General features: G+C 49.5%; 2 protein-coding genes across 3 annotated transcripts in view; both read right to left on the bottom strand.

Annotated features, from left to right (window-relative positions):
* Positions 1-27539, bottom strand: part of LOC110573273 (signal transducer and activator of transcription 5B) — an 871639-nt gene that overhangs the window by 271637 nt on the left and 572463 nt on the right. The gene's annotated exons all lie outside the window — the stretch shown is intronic.
* On the bottom strand, positions 224-21202 carry ODAD4 (outer dynein arm docking complex subunit 4). 2 transcript variants are annotated; one of them, XM_021681709.1, is made up of 10 exons: positions 20960-21202; positions 18814-18945; positions 18427-18577; positions 17691-17752; positions 17224-17389; positions 15671-15895; positions 15301-15508; positions 8018-8104; positions 6377-6573; positions 224-234 (listed from the first exon to the last, which is right to left on the bottom strand). In XM_021681709.1, the coding sequence occupies exons 1-10, from the start codon at positions 21071-21073 to the stop codon at positions 224-226; spliced, it is 1353 nt and encodes a 450-aa protein (XP_021537384.1). In that variant the 5' UTR covers positions 21074-21202. The 2 variants fall into 2 exon arrangements, 1 of the variants encoding a protein (XP_021537384.1); XR_002479906.1 differs by lacking the exons at positions 224-234; positions 6377-6573; positions 8018-8104; ... (3 more) ...; positions 18814-18945; positions 20960-21202 and having other exon boundaries at positions 15846-15895; positions 18427-18476.

The following is a 27539-nucleotide window of genomic DNA, read 5'->3' as shown; positions in this document are numbered from 1 at the left end:
CCTGGAGATGGAGAAATACAGGAGTGGGCTCTCAGGGCAGTGGGCACGGGCTGGACCTCCTTCTCCTGCCCCAGGGAACCCAACCCCGGGACTGGAAGAGCTGTTGGAGAGTGCAGACGGGGACCCTGGCGCTACCTCCTGGCACTCACCTCTCTCTCTCTTTTCTCTCAGCGTCTCCCTGTAGTCTGTTTTCTTCAGCTCTTCGATGATACCCTTGTTGGCATCATCCAAGGCCTGTGGGTGGAGAGGAGCTGGTGACCTCTCTTAGCCCCTGTTGGCACCCACACCTTCCCTTTCATCACCCGAGCCCCAACTCCAGAAGGCAGGACTCTGCACCAGCCTTGCCGCCCTCCATTTTCCCTGGGCTTCTGCACAGACTCCTGCCCGGGGTTAATTTAGACTTACGGACCCGGAATTAGCCACACTAAGTGGGAGGAGATACATGACTGCAGGTAACTCGGACTTCAGCTCCCTTGGGCTTCGGTATGTATTTCAGAGTTGTCTCTTGTCTGCTCATTTTGACCTCTTTACCAGAAGCTTCTTTTGGCTCCAGCCAATATAGAGACAGTGAAGCCCCTAAGCACTCAGCAAGGCAGCAAGCCGTGGAGGGGATTTGGAAGCACACTGCCGGGTGGGACTGGGGCGCTGGCCTGTCTTGAGAGGGGCTCCCGGGGTGTCTACAGGTTCCCTGGCGGCCTGGGGTTCAGCCTGTGCGTATGTAGTTCCAGGCAGAGCTGCAGTAAGCACTCAGGAACCATCCACAGAGAGCAAGGGGCCTGGATGTGCTTATGGAGTGTTGATCTTCCTGCCCGGAGCTGCCGGTCCAGGAGGGTGAGGTGGCGGGGACCTGGTCTCACGAGGGGTCACCAAGGCCGTGGGGCCTTCTCTCTTTGCCTCTCATTTTCAAAACCCTGCCCAGGCTTCAAGGCGACCCCAGACCCCCCTTGATGGGAAAACCCAGCCCTGTCTCATCCAGTGGGGCGCTCTCACCCTGGGTCCCCTCATCCCTGTCGCCCTGGTCAGGAACAAGGGGTTTTTGTTTTAACCTTCCCGCTGACAGCAAGCTTCCTACGGGCCAGGACCACAGCTGTCCCCTTTGGACTGGGCAGCTCAGAGTCAGCCCGTGGCCAGCAACTATTTACTGGGTTGAACTGTGGAGCTGTCCCTCTCCGGCTGCAGAGCGACCCTGCAGAAGGGCATTAAGGGCGAGAGACGGTGCGTGCCGAGTGGAAGGGCAGCAACAGGGCTTCAGGGAAGGAACACTCTTCCTCTGGAGGGCAAGGTGCACGTTTGGGGAGCTAACCCCTCTACAGAGGAAGAAGACAGCAGTATGGCAGGCCTAAGCCACCCTGGGACGGGTGACGGGAGAGCACAGACTACCAATGGTGGAATCTCTCGGGGGCGACTTCCCCACCATGACAGGAAAGGGGTGGCCTCACCAGGGTCCTCACAAACCATGAGCTCACACCCTAAAAATCCGAGTAGATCAGGTCGCTCCGCTGCTATTCCCAGCCCTTCAAGTCCCAGCTGGTCCACCGACTGTCTGGGGTCCTTTGGCCCTACTCCTTCTGCCATTGTGAGCCAGCCCTCGCATCCAGGCCCAGGGGCTCTTTTCTGCCTCCCACAGACCCCTCAGTGCCCACGGCCTCCAGTTCCTTCAGTGCTCTTGCCCCTTCTCAGCCTGGCCGAACCCTTCTGTGGTCCTTCGAAGCCCCCAGCAGGAGGCCCACCTCCAACCAGAGCATCCTTGGCTGCCACTTCCCAGGGTCCCTGCTCCCTTTCCCAAGTACCTGCTGAACCTTCAGTCTGGTCCCCGAGGCCATGCCCCTCGTGGTGCCCCCTCATTATTATGTCTGGCTTCTCTTAACCACAGGGGCCAGCTCCCCAAGGACAAGGGCCCTGCTTAATTCATGCCAGTAGATGCTTACTGGGGTCCTTACTGGGGTAGGAAGCTCTGGAATTTCAACGTGGGGCAGCCTGGGGGGGGGGAGTGGGAGGTGGGGAGGCCAGGGGACTCCTGCAAACTGCCTGGGCATCTTTGAGGTCAGGGCACCGACCCTACTGAGGGGGGACATCTGCCTGGAGCGGCTCCGGGGGCGGTGGCAAGTCTGAAGCACCTGCAGGCCTCCTCTGGCTTCGCCTCTGGTCTCTGCCTCCTGACCCTTATGGTCTACGCCTGCACTATCCAACAGAAATTTCTGCCACCATGACAATCCTCTCGATCTTACATTCTCTGGAACCCACAAGCCACATGCGGCTATTGAGCACTTGAAATGTGGCTGTGTGACTGAGAAACTGAATTTTAAATTTGATTTATTTTTTTTAAAAGATTTTATTTATTTATTTGAGAGAGAGAGAGAATGAGAGACAGAGAGCATGAGAGGGAGGAGGGTCAGAGGGAGAAGCAGACTCCCCGCCGAGCAGGGAGCCCGATGCGGGACTCGATCCTGGGACTCCGGGATCATGACCTGAGCCGAAGGCAGTGGCTTAACCATCTGAGCCACCCAGGCGCCCCAAATTTGATTTACTTTTAATTCATTTGAGTCTAACTGGCGGCATGTGGCGGGCTGCCTGGCTGAGCAGTGTGGCGCCTCCCTAGGCGTGTGAGTGAGGCAGTCACACCGTATTTCTTGTTGTCTCCTGGAGGAGGCAGCATTTTCCAAAAGGCAAGCCCTAAAATCAGTCGAAGTTTCAACCAGCATTAAACAAAAGAAAAGGAAATGGAAACTTTAGCAAAAGGAAAAAGGAGAATATAATAGGAAATAGCATACATACTAAAGGTAAATATGCTTTGTTAAACTTTCGTTCCTATTGTTTATTTCAAATAAAAATAGGTATATTGGATTGCTGTATAAACTGAGAGCATCAGCGAGCGTTTGAAAGCCACGACCCCACCTAGAATGCGGCCTGCATTTGGTGGGTAATAAATCCCCGGGCTCTGGCTGGCTGAGAGGTTGAGGACCCACCCACGCCCTCCCCGCAGCCAGGGCCCAGGGGGTGGGCAGCTCACGCTGATGATGGCCTGCTGCGCCTCGTTGTTGTGGACCAGCTTCGCTCTCTCTAGGGCCTTCTCAAAGTTGCTCACGGCCGACTCAAAGTCTCTCAGCTTGACTGGAGAGCAGAAAGGGGGCATAGCACAGGTAGATCGTGACACTGCGTGTTGGACAATGTGGCTGGCTGCCTGGCCCCTCCCAGGGTCAGTTAGAAGCCCCAGGCCTCAGGCAGCGTCACTGAGCTGCCCATCACCACGCTTTCCATTGCATTCCTGGGCCAGCTCACCACTAAGGACCAGCACCTAGGAACCTGAGTCTTGGATAGCAGGCCATTCAGAGAGGTCAGAGAGGAAAGAAGGGTCTGGGGTAGGGCCTGTGCACACATCCTGTGTCTCCAGGGCAGGGGGACAATTCCATCTTGCCCCAACGTACGATTGTTCCAGAAGTGGAAATCCATATATATATATATGGATTTATATATATATAAATATATATATATATATATATATTTAAGTAGGCTCCACATGTGTGGAGCCCAGTATCAGGGCTTCAACTCACAACCCTGAGCTCAAGCCTGAGCTAAGAAAAAGAGTCAGATTCTTAACCGACTGAGCCACCCAGGCGCCCCTGGAAACCCATATTTTTTTTTTAAAGATTTTATTTATTTATAGAGAGAGGGAACAGAAGCAGGGGGAGTGGGAGAGGGAGAAGCAGGCTTCCCACGGAGCAGGGAGCCCGACGCGGGGCTCGACCCCAGGACCCTGGGATCATGACCTGAGCCGAAGGCAGACGCTTAACAACTGAGCCACCCAGGCGCCCCTGGAAACCCATATTTTAAAATTGTTCATTCAAATTGCCCTAACATGTTGTGAAGACCAACAGAGATATCAAAGGGTTGGCTGTGACTCATGGGCCAGCAGCTGGAGTCCAGCCCCCACATGGGAACAGTCTGAACCCCAAGAGGAAGCGGCTGCTGTCTGAGCTCACTTACCCAGCTGGTTAGTGCTGCACCTGGGATCTCACTGTTGCCTGACTGACTGACCGCCCAAGGTTTCTGAGCCAGGAGGACCCAGAGCCCAAGCTCTGCCTGCGAGGCTGTGCGGCCTCTAAAACCCAGTGGCTCCAGGCGGCTGCGTTTGATTTTTCCATCCCAGAGTGGGGAAACTGAGAGCAGCCATGACTGGCTGGCTCTCCAGGGGCCCTCGGGGCCAAGTAAGTCCTCAAGAGTTGACTGAGGAGGGGCGCCTGGGTGGTGCAGTCGGTTAAGCGTCTGACTCTTGGTTTCAGCTCAGCTCCTGACCTCAGGGGCGTGACATCGAGCCCTGTGTCTGGCTCCGCACTCAGCATGGAATCTGCTAAGTTTCTCCCCGCCCCCTCTATAATAAATAAATAAATGTCTCTCTTTTTTAAAGATTGATTGATTGATTGATTTTATAGCGAATGCGCGCGCACAGCAGGAAGGGGCAGAGGCAGAGGGAGAGAGAAACTTTAGCAGATTTCATGCTGAGTGCAGAGCTGGACATGGGGCTCTGCCTCACGCCCCTGAGATCAGGACCTGAGCTGAAACCAAGAGTCGGACGCTTAACTGACTGCACCACCCAGGCGCCCCAATAAATAAATCTTTAAAAAAAAAAAAGGAGTAGACTGAGGACACTGACCCTTGAGGATTACATCGCATTTTCCCTTCAGCTTATACTATGCCCTCCTGAGAACAGGAAAGAGTTCTAGGAAAAGCTCCAGTACTCATGCCTTCCCCCAGTTTAAAGCTTCCAGTAGTTGTCTCTACCTGTGCTTTTAAGGAAGAATCTCTGATTTGTAATGAGGCCATAAGGCCCTGCGGATCTGACCTCTCATCACCCTCCCCCATCCAGACCTCCTGGGCCCCCAGGGGTCCAGCTGACACTGGTCTCCCTCAGCTTCTTAAATCCGCTAAACTCCTCCCCACCTTCTACATGCTGTTCCTTTGGCTGGAAAGTCCTGTCCTCAGCTTTTAGAATAGTTGGTGCCCTCTCATCCTTAAGGTTTCTGCTTCAAAGTGACTTCCTCAGACATGAAGGCAGGACATGGTTATCAATGGTTATCCCTGCTGTATACCCCGCTTGGTGCCTCGAAGGTGCCAAGAAAATATTTGTGTTAAGAATAATGAATGATGATGCCCTTGGGGCACCTGGGTGGCTCAGTCCGTTGAGCGTCTGCCTTCAGCTCAGGTCATGATCCCAGAGCCCTGGGATTGAGTCCCATGTCGGGCTCCCTGCTCCAGTGGAGAGCCTGCTTCTCCCTCTCCCTCTGCTACTCTCCCTGCTTGTACTCTCTCTCTCTCTGTGTCAAATAAATAAATAAAATATTTTAAAAAAATGATGATGCCCTTGACCACAGCCCCTGCCACATCACCTCCCTCACTGGGGGTCCACTGCACCCCCAGGGGGCAGGGGACAAGGCTTAGTCCCAGCCTCATTGCTTACTAACCTGTGACCTCCAGCCATTTCCTTTCTAACTTTGTATTATGAAATATTTCAAATATATACAAATGTAGATGGAGTACAGTGAGCCCCTATGACTCATCACCCAGCTTCAACAATTATCAAAATACCACCAACCCTGTTTCATCTATTCTTGCTCACCCATGCCCCTTGCTGGGTTATTTTTTACAATTTTATTGAGGCATAATTTAGATATTATAAAATGCACCATTTGTGGGTATACAGTTCAATGACTTTCAGTAACTTTATGGAATTGTACAATGATCTCGACAGTGCAGTTTTAGAACATCTCCATCAAGCACCTGGGTGGCTCAATTGGTTAAGCATCTGCCTCCGCTCAGGTCATCATCCCAGGCTCCTGAGATTGAACCCCACATTGGACTCCCTGCTCTGCAGGGAGCCTGCTTCTCCCTCACCCACTCTCCCCGCTTATGCTCTCTCTCTGTCAAATAAATAAATAAAATCTTAAAAAAAAAAAAAAAAGAACATCTCCATCACTCTGAAAACGTCTCTCGTGGGACCTGGGGCAGTCAGCTGAACCATGCAGTGCCTCAGTTTCCCCATCTGTGAAAGGAGGACAATGCCTTCGTTATTGGCTCACATGGTGATTAAGTGCAAGAATGCACACTCAAAGGGTACCAAGGCCAGAGGAATTGGCGCTGTTTTGATGATGACACGATGCTGGGCTGATCTGCAGCTGAGCTCCTCAGTGGGAGCTTCGGGGGTGCCCCACGCTCTCACTGAGCTTAGCTTAAAGAAGGCACTTACCACACGCTGGTCAAAAGGGAGGGCTTTGTCCTCCACTCTCAGAGTCCACATTCATCTGGCCAGGGACACACTGGGATGCCAAAGGTCCCCAGCCCTGGCCTGGCAGCTCGGGTGGTCTTCCCTCCATGCCCATACCTTGTGCCTGAGCCACCAGAACGCTGGCATTCAGCTGCCACTCGATGTCCCCTTCTTCCTCAGCACACTGCTGGGACTTCTCACCGTAATGCTGGGCCTGCCAGGCCTGGTCCAGCTCCAAGTAGCAGCGGCCGATCTCGTGGAACAACCAGGTCTTCTCCAGCGTGGTTTTTGCCAGAGGGATCTTCTCCTCCCACCTGGGAATGTGAAGAACCAGGGTCAGTTCTTTCCACTCAAACCCTATACTCAGCCATAGGAGGCTGAGCAGAACTCGTTCTCCAACTACCAGTTCTGTCGGACTCAGGGGTGTAACCAGTAAGCATGAAGATATTTTATTTTTTAATTTTTTTATTTTTTAAAGATTTTTTATTTTATTTTATTTTATTGAGAGAGAGAGAGAGAGCATGAGAGAGAGGAGGGTCAGAGAGAGAAGCAGACTCCCCGCTGAGCAGGGAGCCCGATGCGGGACTCGATCCCGGGACTCCAGGATCATGACCTGAGCCGAAGGCAGTCGCTTAACCAACTGAGCCACCCAGGCGCCCCAGCATGAAGATATTTTAAAACGGTCAAAGCTATTTTGGTACATTTAGAGATAGAACTGATACAATTGAAAATCATGTTTGTAAACTTGCATTTCAAATAACATAAAAATAACATTGAAGAGTATCATTAAGTATATAGAAGACAAAATCCACACAGAAAAGATTAGAATAATAAAAAAAATGAGATATCAATAAAGGAAGATTAGGATTAGACCTAGTCATCATCTTCGGGAGGAAAGACAATTTTCCTGCTACTCTTCTGCATTTCCCAAATTAATATTTTAACAATAAGCACAAATTTACTACAAAACATTCTTTTTTAAAGATTTTTTTTTTATTTATTTGAGAGAGAGAGAGAGAGAAAGCATGAGCACAGGGACGGGCAGAGGGAGAAGCAGACTCCCCACTGAGTAGGGAACCCGATGGGAGGCTTGATCCCAGAACGCTGGGACCATGACCTGAGCCACCCAGGCGCCCCTACAAAACGTTTTCTTATAAAAAGATACAAACAGGTGGGCGAACTCTCAAACTCATATGTCTTTTGGCACATAGACACCAGGGGTCATTCCGGAAACCAAGAGATGTGGAGCAGAAGGGTCCCGGCAGATGAGTCTAATTGGATCCAGACTCCTGGGATGGAGTCCTGTGTTGTTGGGCTCCCTGCTCAGCGGGGAGCCTGCTTCCCCCTCTCCCTCCACTCCTCCCTCCGCTTGTGCTCAAGCTCCTCTCTCTCAAATAAATAAATAAAATCTTAAAACAAAACAACAACAACAAAAAAAACCCAGGTTCCTGGGCTCCAACCCAGACCTATAGAATCAGAATTTCAGGGCAGAGACCCCAGCAATTCACGTACCTGTGCTCCAGGAGATTCCTGTCACTGGGAACTTGTGAGCAGATGCTGATTCTAGTCAATCAACTTAACGGATGAGCCTCAGAGTTGACAAAGTGGCTAGCCCATGGTCACTTGGCAGAGCCAGGAGCCAAACTCAGGTTTTCTGATGCCTCTTTGCCTGTCATCCGGGCCCCAGGCTGGGAGTCCGGTGTGAGGGTGGGAAGTCCTGGCCCTAGGGTGGGGAAGGGGCAGTCTGGGGTTACTCACGTGTCAATGGCTTGCTGGAATTTCCCAACTCTGGCAAAAACCCTGCCAATGTTGTCAAGGGCTCTTGACTTAGCATCAGGAAGGTCACTGTGGGGAAGAAGCAGGATTTGTTGTTCACTAGAAATTGGCCATCCTAGGGGCACCTGGGTGGCTCAGTTGGTTAAGCGTGCAAGTCTTGATCTCAGCTCAGGTCTTTTTGTGTTGTTGTTTTTTTAAAGATTTATTTATTGGGGTGCCTGGGTGGCTCAGTTGGTTAAGCAGAAGCCTGACCTTCTGCTCAGGTCATGATCCCAGGTTCCTAGGATCAAGCCCCGCATCGAGCTTCCTGCTCAGTGGGGAGTCTGCTTCTCCCTCTCCCTCTGCCCCTCCCTGCGCCCCTGCTTGTGCTCTCTCTTTCTCTCTCAAATAAATACATTTTTTAAAAAAGATTTATTTATTTACTTGGGGCGGGGAGGGACAGAGGCAGAGAACCTTTCAAGCAGACTCCCCGCTGAGTGAGGAGCCAGACACGGGGCTCAATCCCATAACACATGAGATCATGACCTGAGCCAAAACCAAGAGTCAGATGCTTAACCAACTGAGCCACCCAGGTGTCCCTCAGCTCAGGTCTTGATCTCAGGGTCATGAGTTCAAACCCCATGTTGGGCTCCATGTCAGGTGTGGAGCCTACTTAAAAAAAAAAAGAAAGAGAGAAAGGAAGAAAGGAAAAGAAATTGGCCATTCTCAGCACTGTGGTAATTGAAGAGAAGCAGACAGAGGCCCATTGTCAGGCCAGGAACACAGCATCAAGGCTCAGGGACTGGGCGTCCAGTCCGGTTGGAGGGATGATGCCCAGGAGGCATGGCTGTGGTACGTAGGTCCTCTCATGCCCTGTGGCATGAATGAACGCCATGGGAACCTTTCCAGAGAGCAATCACTCAAGAGTTTACACACATGTCCCTTTGATGCAACAATTCCCCTTCTAGGAATTTATCTGGAGAAGATAATGTGACACGAATAATAATCATTAGAAACAACCTACACTGGGGCCCCGGCACTGACAATTTTTGTGTATAAAAAAAGTCCCTGACACATGAAGTTAAAAAGTCAGATTCCAGGAGTGTATACTATGACTGTTGCCCCGTTTGTGCTAAAAATAAATATGCAGCCCCGAGGCACGATGCTGTGTTCCTGGCCTGACAATGGAGGAAGGGGCCACACAGGAGGCACGCAGTGCACCGAGTACAAGTCTAGAAGGTGGAAAAGGCTGGAAACAGATTCTCCCCGGAGCCTGTGGAGGGAAGACGGCCTTGCCAACACCTTGGTTCTGGCCCAGTGAGAATGCCTTCAGATGTCTAACCTTCAGAACTACAAAAGAATGAATGTGGGGCCTCTGGGTGGCGCAGGCAGTTAAGCGTCTGACTCTGTTTCGGCTCAGGTCATGATCTCAGGGTTGTGAGTCTGAGCCCCGCATCAAGCTCCGCGCTCAGTGCGGAGTCTGCCTGGGATTCTCTGTCTCTCTCTCTGCCCTTCTCCCTCTTCCTACCCCCTCTTGCTCGCTCTCTCTCTCTCAAATGAATAAATAAACTCTTTTTATAAAAATGAACTTGTTTTGTTTTAACTCACCAAAAAAGAAGTGAAGGAATAAAAAGGGGGCATTTCTTTATAGAATTTATTTTCAAGCAATCTCTACCCCCAATGTGGGGCTCGAACTCACAACCCTAAGATCAAGAGTTGTGTGCTCCACTGAGCCAGGCAGGCACCCCCCCAAAATGGGCACTTTTAAAAGTAGAGAGGATGTAGGTCTAGCTATTAACAATGATTATCCAAGGGAAACAAGAGCATGAGGGAAACTACCCATTTATCCATATTGTTTAAATTGTTTACAGTATTTCTGTAACAACAGAAAAGAGATTAAGGGATTTTCTTTTTTTTCTTTTAAAGATTTTATTTATTTATTTGAGAGAGAGAGAGAGGAGAGAGCATGAGCAGGGGGGTGGCAGAGGGAGAGGGAGAAGCAGACTCCCTGCTAAGCAGGGAGCCCGATGCGGGGCTCGATCCCAGGACCCTGAGATCATGACCTGAGCCGAAGGCAGCCGCTTAACGACTGAGCCACCCACGCGCCCATGAGATTAAGATATTTTCATAAAGAAAACGACAATTTGCTCACTTATGTCGGTCCTTTACCATTACCACCACATGAACACTGATCTGTTAAAAAATTCTTCCCCAAAAAAGAAGAAAACCGTCCCCCAATGCTCCACCCCGCCCCCAGCATCTCCTCCCACTCTCTCCCTCCTCCTCATCCCTCAAGACCCTGCCATCCAGAGGGCTACTATGTCCCATGAAACTTTGCTCCTTGGACTCATTCTCCCCCCACCGTGGCCGAACCTGCCTTTCAAACATGCACATCTCATCAAGCCAGCCCTCTTCCCACAGAAACACGCACGCAAATGTTGCTGTGCTTGATGGTAAAAGGGCAACAGCCTGAGTGTCCCACAGGGATGTAGCTAAAGAAATTACTATGCACGCTGAAATTCTTTTTCTCTGGAGCCATTTAAAGAGTGAGACCCTTTCAAGAGATATGCTTCTTAAAAATCATAAAAGTAAATTGCTTTTAAGAATCCTAGGTATGGGGGCGCCTGGGTGGCTCAGTTGGTTAAGTGACTGCCTTCAGCTCAGGTCATGATCCTGGAGTCCCGGGATCGGGTCCCGCATCGGGCTCCCTGCTCGGCAGGGAGTCTGCTTCTCCCTCTGACCCTCGTCCCTCTCATGCTCTCTGTCTCTCATTCTCTCTGTCTCAAATAAATAAATAAATAAAAATCTTTAAAAAAAAAAGAATCCTAGGTATGGGGCGCCTGGGTGGCTCAGTTGGTTAAGCGACTGCCTTCGGCTCAGGTCATGATCCTGGAGTCCCTGGATCGAGTCCCGCATCGGGCTCCCTCCTCGGCGGGGAGTCTGCTTCTCCCTCTCCCACTCCCCGTTTGTGTTCCCTCTCTCGCTGTGTCTTTCTCTGTCAAATAAATAAATAAAATCTTTAAAAAAAAAAAATCCTAGGTATGAATGGAATATTATGCAGCCATCAAAAGGAATGAGATCTTGCCATTTGCAATGACGTGGATGGAACTGGAGGGTATTATGCTGAGCGAAATAAGTCAAACAGAGAAAGATATGTATCATATGACCTCACTGATATGAGGAATTCTTAATCTCAGGAAACAAACTGAGGGTTGCTGGAGTGGGGGGTGGGGTGGGAGGGATGGGGTGACTGGGTGATACACACTGGGGAGGGTATGTGCTCTGGTAAGCGCTGTGAATTGTGCAAGACTGTTGAATCTCAGATCTGTACCTATGAAACAAATAATGCAATATATGTTAAGAAAAAAAAGAAGAAGAAGATAGCAGGAGGGAAAGAATGAAGGGGGGGAAATCGGAGGGGTAGACGAACCATGAGAGACGATGGACTCTGAAAAACAAACTGAGGGTTCTAGAGGGGAGGGGGGTGGGAGGATGGGTTAGCCTGGTGATGGGTATTGAGGAGGGCACGTTCTGCATGGAGCACTGGGTGTTATGCACAAACAATGAATCATGGAACACTACATCTAAAACTAATGATGTAATGTATGGGGATTAACATAACAATAAAAATTAAAAAAAAAAGAATCCTAGGTATGTGCATATGTATATAAATATGTAGATAAATACATTGAAAAGGGGCCAGAAGGACACATGTCAACATGGCCCCAGGTAAATGAGCGGAGTATGGTGCTGGGAGGTGGGGGTAGGGAGAGACTTCCAAGTTCTGCTCTCAGTGTCCCAGAGTTCCAGACCAAGTACAACACTAACACTAGTACTTGTGTAAAACCAGACTCCTCCTCTGTCCTCAGTCCTCCCCAGCATGGGACCCAGACTGCCACTCCCCACAGGTCTTGCCGCTTGCCCTGCATCTCCCATCCCTGCCACTTCTCTCTGCCTAGGCTGCCCTTCTCCCTCCCCCTCGTCCACTTGGCTGACCTGTCGTTTCTGAAACCCCCTCAGCTCCCAGCAGTGCTCCCCCCTGCCTCTCTCCTTGGACCAACGGCCATACTGTGCACCCACTGTTCTGACAGCATGTCTGATGGACCCCCCTTCTAGAGCGGACGCTCTGTTATAGTGTGATGAATGAATGGATAAGTTGTAGTATGTTAATTTATTCATAATACTATGTAATAAGAAGTAACAATAGCAATGAGAAAGCATGCAATCAAATCATCTAGCGTATCTGGAGGAAAAAATGAGGGCAGGGGCCACTGGAGATGCTGCTGAGACAAACTGGGGTTTGATCTGTGCCTTGAGGGCTAGCAGGCTTTGGAGGTGGGAGGCTGATGGGGGGCATGGCTGATTAGGATGAGGGAGTACCTGAACAAACAAGACCTGAGGCCCGTTTGTGGGTGGTAAAAAGGGACTAACATTCTCTAAGGAACACCTCTGTTTATTTAGCCACTTGGCATGCATTTATCATATGCCCACTACGCGGAAGGTGCTGGGAAGAGAAAGTGATATAAGATAGTCCCTTCCAAAATCCAAAGTCTAACAGGGGAGCCAGGATCCACATAGAGTGTAGAGAGGGAGCACCAAGGGGGCGGGGATTTCTAAATCACCCGGGGGACACTTGGAACTTTCCTGAAGGGAGACATATTTACAATTGTGAAGGACGGGAAGGGGGGAGTTGATGAAGAAAGAGAAGGGAGTCCTGTTTAGGGGCTGCAGGAGCAGAGCCACAAGGTGTTGGCGGGGGCACAGGATGCCCAACGGCCTGGACAGAATTGGGTCCACTGGGGCCAGGAGAAGTCAGGTCAGGAAGGGCAGCCCGAGCTGAACAGAACTGGGAGCTGGAACTTTATCCCATTCCTACCACTGGACTTTTCTGCACAGGAGGGCCAGCTGGGTGGCAGGAAACCCAGGTAGGAGGAATTAGGCAGAAGTGAGAAGGGTCTGGACTGAGCTGTGGGAGGGAAACAGAAAAGCACCATGGAGACAGGAAGGAGGAGGCCCAGACAACATGTAGGCTGGCTGGGCGTGAGCAGGGAGGGAGGGGTCTGGGAAGCTGCCCAGGCTCCTTCTTGGGGACTGAGTGGCCAGCAGTAGTGCCATCCTCACAGATAGGGAACCCTGGAGCAAGAGGTTTGGGAGGAAGATAAGGGATTCCACTTAGGACATGTTAAATTTGGGGTTCCTGTGAGACATCCAAATGGAAATGCCTTGGAATCAGTTGGATATGCAGGCCTGGGGCTCATGAGGGAGGTCTGCTGAGAAGTTAAGATTATAAGTGAGTCTTTAGGGCACGGGAGATGGTTGGATCCATGGTACTGTGCATACGTATCTTATTTAATCCTCATAATCTCTATGAATCAGTATTAATATACCTTCATTAGAGATGAGCAAACTGAGAAGACAAGCAACTTAATAAAATCCACACAGCTTCTGAGTATCAAAGCCAGGAATCAAAGTCAGCTTTGTCTCCAAAGCTGTTGCTTGTTTTCTAGTTCCAGAATGGCCAATACGAGATACTTCTGCTCAGCATGGCAAATGCCAGTGAGAAATGAACTGGGAATGAATAGCACATGGGGCTCAGGTGAGTGAGGAGAGGGCAGGAGCAGGGCGGTGGGGTGGGGGTTAAGAAACACGGTTTGAGGGCGCCTGGGTGGCTCAGTCTGTTAAGTGTCTGACTCTTGATTTCAGCTTAGGTCATGATCTTGGGGTTGTGAGACTGAGCCCCACATCAGGCTCTGCACTCAGTGTGGAGTCTGCTTGAGATTCTTTCCTCCTCCCTTTCCTTTCCCTTCTCCTCCCCCAAACTCATGCTTTCTCTCTCTCTCTTAAATAAATAAAATCTTATTTTTTAAAAGATCATTTATTTTTTTATTTGAGAGAGAGAGACAGCAAAAGAGGTAATGCAAGCAGGGGGAGGGTCAGAGGGAGAAGCAGGCTTCCCGCTGAGCAGGGAGCCCGATGCGGGGCTCGATCCCAGGACCCTGGGATCATGACCTGAGCCGAAGGCAGACACTTAATGACTGAGCCACTCAGGCATCCCATAAAAAAAAAAAAATCTTAAAAAAGAAAAAGAAATACAGTTTGACCCAAATGGAGGAGTGACATGGGAGGGCTGTGTGGAAGCGCGTTCAGAGGAGGCCTTGAAGGTGAAGGTGCCAGGTGAAGGCATGTGATTTTAACCTGCAGGCAACAAGGGGCCAAGGCCTGTGTGTCAGCCAGGGAAGAGCTGCTGGATAAAACGCAGGTCTCAGGAGGTGGTGCATGGGAACAGCTGGAGGCAGGGAGAGCCAAGACCTGACCTGTGAGTGGAAATAGGATGATGGGAGGTAAGGAGAGGTTCAGATTGTGGGGCAAGTGGAAAGTGAGCAGGAGAAAGTTGTGGAGGACTCCAAAGGTTAGAAGCAGGAGGCCCAGAAAGTGATGGTACCTTTTAGAGGGGCCCTCGAGTCTGGGGAAGAGCGGATAGTCGGTATTCGTATTATTATGGATAACCCGGCACTGTCCTGAGATCTTTGCCTGGATTTCGGCCTGTCCTCTCCCTTCTGCCCTCTCAGGAAGGGGCTACTGTTATGCACACCGGACGGAAGAGACCTGGCTGGGAGACGTGAAGTGCCTTGCCCAAAGTCCAGCAGCTGCGGGGTACAATTCCGAAGGCCAGATCAGTCCAACTCCAGAGCCCATCTTCTCGGTCAGCAGCATAGTATCTGAGGCCGGGCTTGATCTGACCACTGCCATTTGGTCTGGCTTCCCCTTGGCCACTCTTCCCCTGGCAATACTCTGTGCTCTCTGGCTTTGAGCTTCCTCCTGCCTGCTTAAGGGCTCTCCCACAGACTGTGTTCCCCAATGCCCAATGAAATCCTCCTGGAGTATACTTCTCATAGCACTGTGTCCTGTACATGTCCTTCGTGACACTTCCCACAATTACCATTCTTAGCTATGTCACTTTTTGTTTTACATCCGCAGGGAGAGGACCCTTGTATTTGCTCCCCGAGGCTAGCAGCCGCTGGTGGGTCTGGGGTTGACCTCTGCTTGTTGAGATGATTTAAGTATAGACCTATCCCCTCAGAATCCAACGTCTGGGAGCTTTTTGGCGTTTTGGGCCACTGCCTTCCTCTTTGGGGCAAAAAAGCTGACAGTCTAGGTCTGCCTCTTAGCGTTGGTCCTGGGAGCTCACCCACCAGCAGCCCCGGAAAAAGGCTGGTGTGCAGCCCCCACCCCGCTCATCCGTAGGCCCACGGGCCCCAGCCGCTCAGCCTTCCCTGGGCACTCACTATTCCTTGGCGATCTCCAGGTCCTTTCTGTGGCTCTGCAGGGCTGCGACCATCTGCCCCAGCTCAATCTGGGCATTCCCTATGCAGCTGTACAAGTTTCCAACCAGCTCGTCCTTGTTGGGCACCTCCTCTTTGTTCCATTCCAGCACTTTCTTCAGCACTTTCTCAGCTTTCTGAAGGCTGCCATCAGCACTGCCACTGCTCAGCACTAGGAAGGGAAACAGGGGACAGGGAGGTGGGAGCAGTCTCCTCAGGCTGATGGGAGAACCCGCCTCCCCCCAGATACGATCCACAGGCCCGAAACCTCGGGCCCCTCTGGTGCTCTCCCACCACCTGGCCAAGGCCTCGCCCTTCCGAGAACACCACTCACACATGTCGATGTCCTCGAGGCTCTTGAGGATGTAATGGGCTGTCTGTGAGGGACGGCGCTTGCGGTCCCGTAGCCATTTCTCTTGCATCAGCTTCCGGTCCCGCTCCCTGGCATAGATGGGCTTCTGCTGCCTCCAGAAGTTACTGCGGGTGTCCAGGTAGTTGATGCCTGTCATGATGAGGTCCTCCACGGTCAGGCCATGCTTAATGGTGCCTTTGATCAGGTCTGGGAAGAATGGTGTGAGGAGAAACCGTCTAGAACCGGCATCTAAGGGAGCCACCTCCTGTTGGCTGGGGATTCCTGCTGTGGGGTCCCCTGTGGGGAGCTCTGCTTTGAGCTGGGAAAAGCAAGAGCACATAGGTAGCAGGGTGGCTTTATGTGGACCCAGGTGAGGCCAGAGCCCCTCTTTCAGGTGCTGCCATGGTGTAGAAGTTCATGCACAGGCCTTTTATGGCAAGGATACAAGGAACTAGCCGAGGGGGCCACTGGCAGATAGCTGCCTGAAAGGACCGCAACCCTCGGGCCCCCTGATTTCAGGTTGTGTCCGCTGAGAAGACTGAGTATGAATGCACAGCCTGGCCCCGGTTGCCAGTGCTAAGGGATTCCCCAGGTGCCAAGTGGGCCAGGGCCAGCAGGGAGCTGGAAGAGTGTGCCCAAGCTCTGCCCGCCTGCCTGACCACAGGTTAGAGCTGGTAGCAAAACTGCAAGGCCTTGTGGGGTAATTTTCAGGCCACCCCTTCCTCCACAGAAGCTCCTCTGGAGGAAAGTGTTCAGGCCCCAGACAGAGAAGTGCCAGCAGGGAAGATGCTCCTGAGACACAGACCTGCAGGGAGTCCTGCAGATAACCTCAGGAAGACAGTTCTGGAGAAAAGGCATTTGATTCAAGGATGAATCCTGCTTAGGCTTATCAGCTAATGGCAATACTCCCACCCTCCCATTTCATTTCAAGGCTCTGCCCTACTTCTTGCCACTGCCAGCACAGTATAGTAGGTAGAGAGTTAGATTGGAGGTTAGTAGGCCGGCCTCTGGGGTCGACTTCACCACGAACTTGCTTGTCATCTTGGACAAGTTGCTCCCCATTCAAAGTCTCTCTTTCCTTATCCATAAAAGGAGGGATTAGACCAGATGAGATTTCAGAACATTCTAGTACTAGTATCATAGGATTCCCCTTCTAGCATGTCCCAGCTGGATTCCTTTGCCCTTTCTACAAATTGAAGGCTCAGGGGATGCCCCTCCAGGGACCTAGGTGATAAAGGAACCCCAATCTCTAGGGTTCCCTCCCAGGGGTACCATAGTGCTAAGGGCACTGGTTCTGAAATTGGACATCCTAGATTCAAACCCAAGAGCCATGTCACTGTTTACTCATGTGTAACCTTTGGTGAGTTACTTAATCTTTCTGCACTTGAGTTTTCTCATCTGTAAATGAGAATACTAGGAAATCCTGTCCATAGGCTAATGTTACATGACAGGCTCTGTCTCCAGCTCATGTATTAAGCACCTGTCCCAGATTTCCTTTGCCCCAAGTTCCCTGTTGCAAACAAAGTATCTGAAACCTTCATCCAATAGGAGCTTCTCCAGATACTCCTTATCCACGTAGAGCTCGCCCAGGAGCTGGCGGACAATCTTCTCACTCTTGAGTGAGCCCTTCCGCTTGGACTCCCTCTTGGGGTGATGTAAGAGTTGTCTCACAGGATGAGGCTTCTGCTGGGCTTTCATACTCTGGGAAGATGGAGCAATACCCAATAGAGCTTCAACAAGGAGCACAGAGTACCCAGACATGGTCCCAGAGTCTGTGATCCCAGACATCTCCTCCAAGACCTTTCTGTGGGTCTAGAACCATGGAGTGTCTCTGGTCTGGGAACAGCTAGATTCCCAAGACCCCTCTGGAGCTGGGGCAGAATCCCATGGCTGCCCATGATGGGCAGGAGCTGACTGTCCCCAGGTTAGAGGGCCACCGAGACCTCAGGCACATGTGGGCACTTCCTTGGGAGGGATGTGATATCAGAACCAAGGCCCTTACCTCAGCTTGCTTGCTTAAGAAGGAGAGGTCCCCTTTGTTCTCTAGCTTAATTGAAGAAGGACCTGCAAGGAAAGAGCCTGGGGCTCAGGTGTGCCAGGCCCTCAAGCATGACCTATCACATATTTTTATGTAGAAATCTCTGCCTTTGGCAGAGGGTGATAGAGGTTGTGGCAAAGCTGTCTCTGAGCCAGTCCAGTAGGTTGATGGTACAGGATATTTGGAATAACACTCTCCTATAGGTAGGCAGCCCCTGATATCCCAAGGCCATGGCAGCCAGATTTCCAAAGGCAGTCCCTGAGCACTAGGAGAGCTCTCCATCACTCTGCCACCCACAGTGGCAAACTCTTGCTCTCCTCCCTTATCCGCCTGCCACTAAGCCAATGGGTAAAGCCAGTCCTTGGTGCATTCACAGTAAGAGAGGAAGCCAGGAACTAGGGAAGGCTAGGCTCAGGACCTCATTCTATCCTATGAAACCAGGCCAAAGACAGGCCTAATGTGAATAGCTTTTGCATCTGGCTTAGAGGAGAACCAGAAGTTGCAGAGCTGAGCACAGTGGATCAGGGGCTGGTCCTCTGGGTAGACAGATTAGTTCCTAATCTTCAACAAAATCAGCAGCAACCAAATCCAAGCATGAGACTCCCTGCAGGCCTGGTGTAGCTGCTCACTCATTGCACCTCCAAGCCCAAAGATTCCAAGAGCCTCCCAGGATAAGGGCATAGGTCCGATGGTCACTCACTTCCCACTGAGTTGTTGATGGCTTCCTGAGCTTTCTGAATTCCAACTTTGAATTCTCGGTCAGGCCGCAGCTTGTAGCCTCGATGAAAGAACACCAGGGCAAACTCAAAGTCTCCCATGGTGTACAGGGTCTCAGCCTTTTGTAAAATCCCCTGAAATGAGAGGAAGTCAAATTGAGGTGGCAGACAAGGCCTTACAGGACTTAGGTGTGGTGGAGCAGAGGGTCCTGGGTTGAGGATCAAGGTTGGGATACAGGGGCAGGTAGCTAGGTAAGTGACCTAGGGAGAGAAAAAGGCATCAAACCCTAGGCAGTCTGGCTGGTTCTTCAGCTTCTTCTCATCAGAGGCTGCGACAGGCAATGGCAGTGGTGAAAGCCAGATTGAGTCACCTTGCAGAAAGTCAGGTCACTCTGGAGTGAAGCCTCAGCATCCTTCAGGGACTTCTCCAGCTCTCCCATCTTCAGGAAGCACTTGGATCGGGCAACCAGGCAGTTCTTATCTCCATTCTGAAGGTGAAGAGCCTAAGAAAGGAACCACCCAGGTTGACAGGCACCAGGCAGCACAACGTAGAAGCCTGACCAGAAAGAGCATCCCAAACCATCCTGCCAGCATTTCAAGGGGACTCCTCAGGCCAGCAAACAGGTCTCTGGATCTTTTCAAACCAAAAGCAGCACAACATCGATCTTTGCTCAGTCCACTAATAGGCTGCACGTAGCTCATCTCGAACGAGGTCAAATCACTAGCTATTGTGAAAGCCATTGGTGGAAATGTGTGAATATACCACTCTGTGGATATAATATACTGAATTTCCCCCAAATGTCTGGGATTCCTCCAGTCTTCTCAGGCAATAGAAGCTTAAGATTTTTAGTGCATACCAAATTCAACCACAAACCTCAAATGGCTGTATAACAAACACTCAAAATACATTTCAGAGGCTAAGCATTCTGAAGGCTAATGAAACAGGTTTTAGGACATCTGCAACTTGAGTCATCCATTCCCCTAGCTCTCTCTTTTTACATAGCTTACTGAGAACAAATGAACAAATCACTATTTCAGGAGATCATGATGAAAATGCTAGCAAAACTGAAACTGTGATTTGGGCAATAGAGTGGGAATGGAACATTTCTCCTGCTCCCTGTGTCCTCCCTTCTGTTTGAAATCATCATTGGAGGGGCACCGGGGTGGCTCAGTCAGTTGGGCATCTGCCCCTTGATTTCAGCTCAGGTTATGATCTCGGGGTTGAGAGATGAAGCCCCAGGTAGAGCTCTGCGCTTAGCGGGAGTCTGCTTCCCTCCTTCTGCTTCTCCCTCTCCCTCTGCCCCTCTCCCACCCACATGCACGTGTGCACTCTCTCTCTCTCCCTCAAAATAAGTAAATAAATAACTCTTTAAAATAGGAAAAGAGGGGCACCTGGGTGGCTCAGTCGTTAAGTGTCTGCCTTCGGCTGAGGTCATGATTCCAGGGTCCTGGGATCGAGCCCCTCATCGGGCTCCCTGCTCAGAGGACAGCCTGCTTCTCCCTCTCCCACTCCCCCTGCTTGTGTTCCCTCTCTCACTGTCTCTCTCTGTGTGTCCGATAAATAAAAAAATCTTAAAAAAAAAAAAAAGAAGTGGGCTATACGTTGTAAAAGAAATTGTTGTAAGAACATCTAACAGCTGGGGGCACCTGGGTTGGTGTAGTTGGTTGAGCGACTGACCCTTGATTTCAGCTCAGATCGTGATCTCAGGGTCTTGAGATGGAGCCCCAAGTGGGGCTCCACACTCAGGGTGGAATCTGCTTGGGACTGTCTCTCCCTCTGCCCCTCCTCCACCCCCAGCCCCTGTGTGCACCCTCTCTCTCTCTCTTTCTCTAAAATAAATAAATAAATAAATCTTTTTAAAAAAAGAACCTCTACTAGCTTACTTGTGAGGGAGTATGTATGGTGGTTAGCACCTCAGCACTGGAATCTGAGCGCCTGGGTTTGAAAACCTTCTCTTGCCAGTTCAGTGATCTCCGCCATGTACTCAACTTCTATATCAGTTTCCTCATCTATAAAATGGAGTAATAACAGAACCTCCCTCACAGGGCTGTACTGCACTTAGCAGCAGTGTGCCTAATATCCTAAAACAGCACCCAATCCCCATAGGGTGGGGTTGAGCAATTGGTACTAAGATTATATATAATAATGTTATTTACTGGCCATCTTCTGTGAGCAACTGTGCTCGAGATTTCACCACTTGTGCATGCAGCCTCCAAGCCCATTTCCCAGCCAATGACGGGAAATTAAGGCTGCTCTGCGGGAAGAGGCCAATCACACGACATTTCAGTAAAAAAAGGAGAAGTCACTGTTAATGTAGAGAACGGTTACTAATAGGCAGAAGGCAAGTGGGAAATGGTAGAAAATGGCGAGGCAGTGACAGAAGTTGACAGTAGTGCGTCAATCAGGAACAAATGAATAATAGAAACAAAAGGGTCCTCCAGGCACCACGGGGACCTCAGTGTTATCAGCAATCAGAAGTGGTGATGGGTGACTGGTAGGTTCAGAGCCCAACTCACGTTGCTGAAGCTATGGGCGGCTTTAGAGAACTCTCCGCACAGATACAGCCGCTCGCCCTCCGCCATGTAAGAGGGAAAGGTGCTTCGCAAGCTCTCAGCTTCTGGGTCCGACATGGTAGCCGGATTCGGTGACGCTGAAGCAGAAAAAGGGAGGAAAAGAAGTGGGAGAACCTCGGTCTGGCTTGTGGAAGCCCCGTCTCTTAGCAACCGGGAAGCGTAGAGTTGCTTCCGGCCCCTCCCCTCGCTCCCTCGCAGCGGGAGGCCGCGGTACATCCGCCGCAAGCGTGCGCATGCGCCGGCCCAGCGGCGCGTGGCCGAGGGCGTGATCGGCGCGTGGCCGGTGCCTTCCGAGAAGCTGCGCTGGGCCGTGTTGTGCTGTTGCGCACTCCGTCGGTTGTCTCCCGAGAGCCGTGCCCCGTGTCCAGAATTTACAGCCAGTAACGTTGGAAGAGGATTGGGGGCAGAATTCCCAATAGGGATAAGGCATACGTGGCAAGGATATGTGCACCGTGTATCGCCACATTCAGGACTTGAGGATTTGCAAGGGATTTCGTGGAAGACAACGTTGGGTTCGACCTTAATTTAACACATTTATTGAGCACCTGCTTGTGGTAGGCTCTGATCGAGGCCTCTCCTGACGGCTTTCCCCATTCCCTCACTCTCTCTGCTAAAAAGGTAGACTAGATTCTGCTAGGTTCCAGCGAACACCCTGCCTTTGCGACATTACTTTTAAAACGTCAACTTCCAACGCTAGTGACATCGTGACCTCCATTAAGGCAGGGACCCTGTCGTAACCTTGTTTCCAGAATGCAACTGTCTGGCACATAGTAGGAGCTAAATAAATCATTGTTAAAGTTTAAATAGTTAAAAGATGGCCCTAACGACACAGATGTACACACCAATGAGTACATGTAAAGCTGGAGAAATCTGAATAGGATCAGCGGATCGTACCAGCGTCTATTTTCTGTTGTGTTATTGTACTCAAGTTTTTCAAGATGTTACCATTGGGGGAAACTGGGTAAAGGGTACATGGGATCTTTTTATTATTTCTTACAACTGACTATGAATCTACAATTATCTCAAAATAAAAGTCTAATTAAGAAAAGAATGACTTTAATGCCAAGATAAAAAAATAAGGTTCCTTGCTTGGAAGAGTTTGGTCTAGTCAGGGAGTGAGATGCATAAATGATAATGACTTCCCAAAGCGATGTTGAGATATTCGAAGTTCTGTGTGCCTGTGAAGGAGGTGAGGATAGATGAGTGAAAAATTCAGTCAGGGCCTGGGCTGGATTAGAGACAGCTTCACAAAAGGGGTCACATTTGAGCGGAGGGTGAGTAGGAATGGTGCCCAAGAGACCTAAGTAGGGAAGGAGGTAAGCAAAGGCCAGAGGTGTGTAAGTTCACAAAGTGTGTAAGGAGCAGCAACCTCATGTGCTGGCTTCCATAACTTATATGTTATTAATATGGGCACATAGGTGAGTTGAACACATTGCTGAAGTGACCAGCAGTTAATTGGAAAATCCTCCTGCAAAGAGGAAATCTATAGGTTTAATTCAATTCCAATCAAAATCCCAGCAGAATTTTTTTTGATAATTGACAAGCTGATTCTAAGATCTATGTGGAAATGCAAAGTACCTAGAAGAGCCAAAACAATTTTGAAGAAGAAATACAAAAGAGAAGTTATGCTGTGCTGTCAAGACTTTTTTTTTTTTTTTTAATTTATTTGCGAGAGAGAGAATGAGAGACAGAGAGCATGAGAGGGAGGAGGGTCAGAGGGAGAAGCAGACTCCCCGCTGAGCAGGGAGACCGATATGGAACTCGATCCCGGGACTCCAGGATCATGACCTGAGCCGAAGGCAGTCGCTTAACCAACTGAGCCACCCAGGCGCCCCTGTCAAGACTTATTTTAAAGCTATAGTAATGGTATTAGCATAAAGATCGATATGCAGATCAATGCAACAGAATAGAGAGTTCATAAATAGATCCACACATGTATGATCAATTAATGTTCAACGAAGTTGCCAAAGAAATTTGGTGCAGAAAAGATAATCTTTTCAACAAATGGTACTGGAACAATTGGATAGCCATATGCCAAAATAAAACAGAAAAAAACCTTACCTCACACTATATACAAAAATTAACTCAATAGATTTAAATGTAAAACGTCAAAATTAGAAAATTAGGGAAAAAATAGTTGAAAATAACAAGGTACAAAAAGCATGAAAAAGAAAAAATAAATTTGACATCAAGATTAAAAGGTTCTGGGGGCACCTGGGTGGCTCAGTCAGTTAAGTGTCTGACTTCTGCCTGGGTCATCATCCCAGGGTCCTGGGATCCAGCCCGGCATCAGGCTCCCTGCTTGGCAGGAAGCCTGCTTCTCCCTCTCCCTCTGCCTCTCCCCACCCCCATGTTCTCTCTCTCTCTCTCTCTCTCTCTCTCAAATAAATTAAAAAAAAAATAATACTTGTTTAAAAAAATTTAAAAATTAAAAAAATAAAATTGTAGAAAATACATACTTAATCTATGGTGCCCCAAAGCAAAACAGTGCCTCCTAGGAATATGGAAGTAGGGCAGGGAGGGATAGAATACAAAGAAGTACAAGAGGATTTTAGGGGTCAGGGGTGAAGGATATATGCATTATCTTGATCGTGGTAATGTTTTCACCATGTATACCTGTGTTAAAACTCATCAAATTGTACAACAATTAAGTATCAGTAAAGCTGTTTAAAAAAAAAAAGCACAGTTAAGGGGCACCTGCGTAGCTCAGTAGGTTAAACGTCCGACTTGATTTCAGCTCAGGTCGAGATCTCCGGGTCGTGAGATCAAGCCCTCTGCCTCTCCACCTGCTTGTGTTTTCTCGTGCTCTCTCTCTCAAAACTAAATAAATAAAATCTTTATTTAAAAAAGCACAGTTTGGGGTGCCTGGGTGGCTCAGTTGGTTAAGCATCTGCCTTCAGCTTGGGTCATGATCCCAGGATCCTGGGATCCAGCCCCATGTCAGGCTCCCTGCTCAGCGGGGAGTCTGCTTCTCCCTCCCCTCTGCTGTTCCCCCTGCTTGTGCTCTCCTGTCATATAAATAAATAAATAGGCACAGTTAAATAGCAATAATATTGTGTGCTTTTTGACAGATTACAAAGCACTTTGTGATCTTGATAGCATCCTAATGATGGATGGAGCCAAGCACTATTTGCCTGGTTTCATAGATGAAACAATGAGGCTGAGAGAAGTGACAGGGCTTGCCTGAAGCCACATCACCGGGAAATAGGTGGGCCGGTCTGGGGCCCATGCCTAGGTTGAATCGATTAGGGTAAAAAGCACTGGAATTTGTTCCCAACCTGTCCCAGCCACTTACTAGCTGAGATCTTTATGTTACCTCTTTCTATCTCCTTTTTTTCTTTATATTTCCTTCTATTGTGAAATATAGGTGCAAAACCATATATGAAATATACATATACAGTTTATTAAATAATTACACAATGAACACCCATGCAATCATCTCACAGGTAAGTCAAAAAACATTGCCAACTGGGTGCTCCCTGTGAGACTCCTCCCAGTCACAGTCTCATCCCTCCGCTACCCCCCTCCCCACGTAACCACCACCTTCCTGGTTACTGTCCTGGTCTGAACCCTCATTGGCTCCCTCCAGGATTACTGTAATATCCTTCTAATTCTCTTTGATCTACCCTTGCCTCCTTCCTTATCAGCACAGCAGTTAGAACATTCCTTTTAAGGGGCACCTGCCTGGCTCAGTGGGTAGAGTATGTGACTCTTAATCTCGGGGTCATGAGTCTAAGCTCCATGTTGGGTGTAGAGCTTACTTAAAAAAAAAAAGGTGTCAAAAAAATGAAGTTGCCCTATTAAAAAAAAAAGAAAATTCCTTTTAAAATACAAGTCAGATCCTGTCATTTTGTGTTCAAAACCCTACTGTGGTCCCCCATTTCATGCAGAATAAAAGCTACTCTCCCCATCACTCCCTGTACTCTGGCCTCCTGGCCTCTTAACTGTTCCTTGAACAGGAAAATAGCAGATATGCTCCTCGTAAGGCCTTTACTCTGGGTGTTCTCTCAGCCTCAAATGGCCTGGAATTGATCTGGAATACTCCCTCCTCGCTAGTTAACTGACCCTCTCCCCTCCTTCCTGTATTTGTTCAGATTTCTCCTCCGCAATGAGGCTTCCCCCAACCACCCTATTTAAACGGCAGCCTCTTTGCCCTTGTTTACTGCTGTTGCCCCTGATAAAATGTGAGGTAGGCAAGGCTGAGCATCTTTGCTTGTTTCATTCACTGTTGCTCCAGTGCCTAGAATAGTACCTGGTACATTGCAGGTGTTCGGTAAGTATGGATTGAATGAAAGAACTAGAGTCCAGTTTTTTTGTGATAATCATTTCCTTGCTTTTCTTGGTAGTTTTTCCACCTATATATCCATTCTAAATAATAGAACTTAGATTTGTTTGTTTTAACTCTATGTAAATTGAATCATACCATATATGTACTTTTCATGGTCCATTTTCTTTTGCTCAACATTATGTTTTTGAGATTCATTCATGTTGTTGCGTGTGACTGCAATTCATTCATTCTCCCCTGCTGTCAAGTTTTTCCTTGTGTGAATGATATCACCACCCATCCAACCATTCAACCTTTAAAGGAAGTCTGGGCTCTGTCCAATTTTTGGACAATCTCACATGCATCTCCGGGCACGTATGTATGAGATTCTCCTGGGTATATCTAGGAGTGGGGCTGCATGGTCTTCGTGTATGTCTTCAGTTTTATGAGATAATGTTAGATGGTTTTCAAAGTGACACATCCATCTGCCCTCCTGCATCTGCCCATCTGTAGTCTGGTCACCCCTTTGGGCCTCTGTGTCCCCTGTATTTCCTTCATAAAATAAGAGGATTGGACTAAGGGATTTCTGAGGTCCCTTTTGAGTCTGATGTTCTGTGATTCTGTGATCAAGGAGGCCTAAATAAGCAGCACCACATCCTTGAGGTAGCACCTAAGTTCTCAGGGAGAGAGGCAAGTGCAACCCGTCCATGGGAGGAGGCCTTCAAGCCCCCTCGGGTGAGGCACAGTCCTAAACTCTAGACTGGTGTCAAGGTAGAGACTCTGGCCCTCTGGCAATTCTCATTTGTATACCACGACTTCTTCTTCTGCCTGCCCTTGCGAGAATTTCGAAACACAGAACATGGCAAAGGAGAGACAAGAGGCATAAATAATGAATTCGTTCAGAGATGAAGTTAACCATGTCAAGTCAAAGTCAAGGGAAAGTGATGTGTGTGTGTGAGAGGAGCTGTGCAGGCTCTGTCTTAGGACAGGAAATGGCGTACTGTCTTCCTAGGGGAAGGCATCCTGAAAGCAGAAAAGAGGAGAGAATTTCCCAGGAACACACCTGGTAAGGATGAGGTAGTGGCAATTTTTAAGACAGGGTGAGGGCAGAGCTGGGGACAGACTCTGGGAAGAGGCCAGACAGGAGCTGCTTGGTCTGGCTGGAGAATGTTTCCTGCACCCAGAAGCTGGCTCTGGTCACACCTCCCTGGGGAGCTTCCCCAGGACACCGCGGGCTATTGGCCCTTGGCTCCAGTTGGAGACTGGAGACTGGGCAAAAAGTGAAAGTTGCAAGGGTGAGAACCTCCCCGGTTCTTCACAGGGCAGGTCAGGAGGGGCCTCTGGTGTAAGCCCCCTGTCTCTGGTTGTTGCCAGGAGACCGGGGGGTTTAGAACTACATACTCAGGTAGACCCTTGTCCTGTCTGCATCTCCGCCTTCCTCTTCCATCCTTCCATAATTTCTTTCCTTCATTCACATGTTCGTTCATTCCAGCATGCCTAACATGTACCTAGTCCCATCCTAGGCACTGGGGATGTCAAAAGGAACAAGGCACAGTCCTGGGTCTTGAGAAGCTTCCAGCCAAGTGGGGGAGACTCACTGGATATGATTTTCTTTCCCTCCCCCTCACCTACTAGGTGGTAGTGGATAGGGCAGCAGAGGGTCAGTTGCTCATCTGCAAAACGATTGGCTCAAGAGGTTGCCATGAGGAGTCTGAATTAGCACCCTTACCTTTCACATAGTAGGTGTTCAATGAATATTAACTAAAGTGGATTAAAATCTAGGAGGGAGTCACTGAGTAGGCTAATGCTACTGTGGTAGAATGCCTGTAGCCTGGGCACAGAGATAGTGCCTATATCCTCCTGTATCCGGTCACATGGATTTGTCTTCCAGCCCAATCTAGAAGAGGAGGGAGGTGATTCAAATGGCAAACACAAAGTAGTTTAGAGCTTTTAAGTCAGAAAGGTAAGAAAATGGGGCCCAGATTAATCATTTCAGAGCAGAAGAGCTTCTGTGGGAGCATAGTAATGAAAGAGTTTTTCCTGGCAGGATTGAGAGCTGTGGGGAAAGACCTAGGATGGAACCACACAGAGAACTGAAAAATCCCAGTGTTTGGCTGGCTCTTGGACTCTGTGGCCAGCACCTCTCCTCCCTCACTCTCTGGACAGCTCCTTTCTTGTCGCCCCCACCCAGGACTAGTCACATTTGGGCCCGGCAACAGCTATATAGGGGGACTCAATCTCTCAGCAAATATTTATTGT

This window comes from Neomonachus schauinslandi, chromosome 15, assembly GCF_002201575.2.
Source record: "Neomonachus schauinslandi chromosome 15, ASM220157v2, whole genome shotgun sequence".
Lineage (NCBI taxonomy): Eukaryota > Metazoa > Chordata > Mammalia > Carnivora > Phocidae > Neomonachus > Neomonachus schauinslandi.
This window is presented reverse-complemented; position numbering and strand designations above follow the sequence as displayed.

Excerpts from the sequence above, each read along its gene's own strand:
- ODAD4 (XM_021681709.1), bottom strand. The coding sequence starts at position 21,073 with ATGTCGGACCCAGAAGCTGAGAGCTTGCGAAGCACCTTTCCCTCTTAC. Across the intron at positions 17,753-18,426 it reads CATCAACAACTCAGTGGGAA|GTCCTTCTTCAATTAAGCTA; the intron begins GTGAGTGACCAT and ends CTTTCCTTGCAG. Across the intron at positions 6,574-8,017 it reads TTCCAGCAAGCCATTGACAC|GTGGGAGGAGAAGATCCCTC; the intron begins GTGAGTAACCCC and ends TCACATTCCCAG.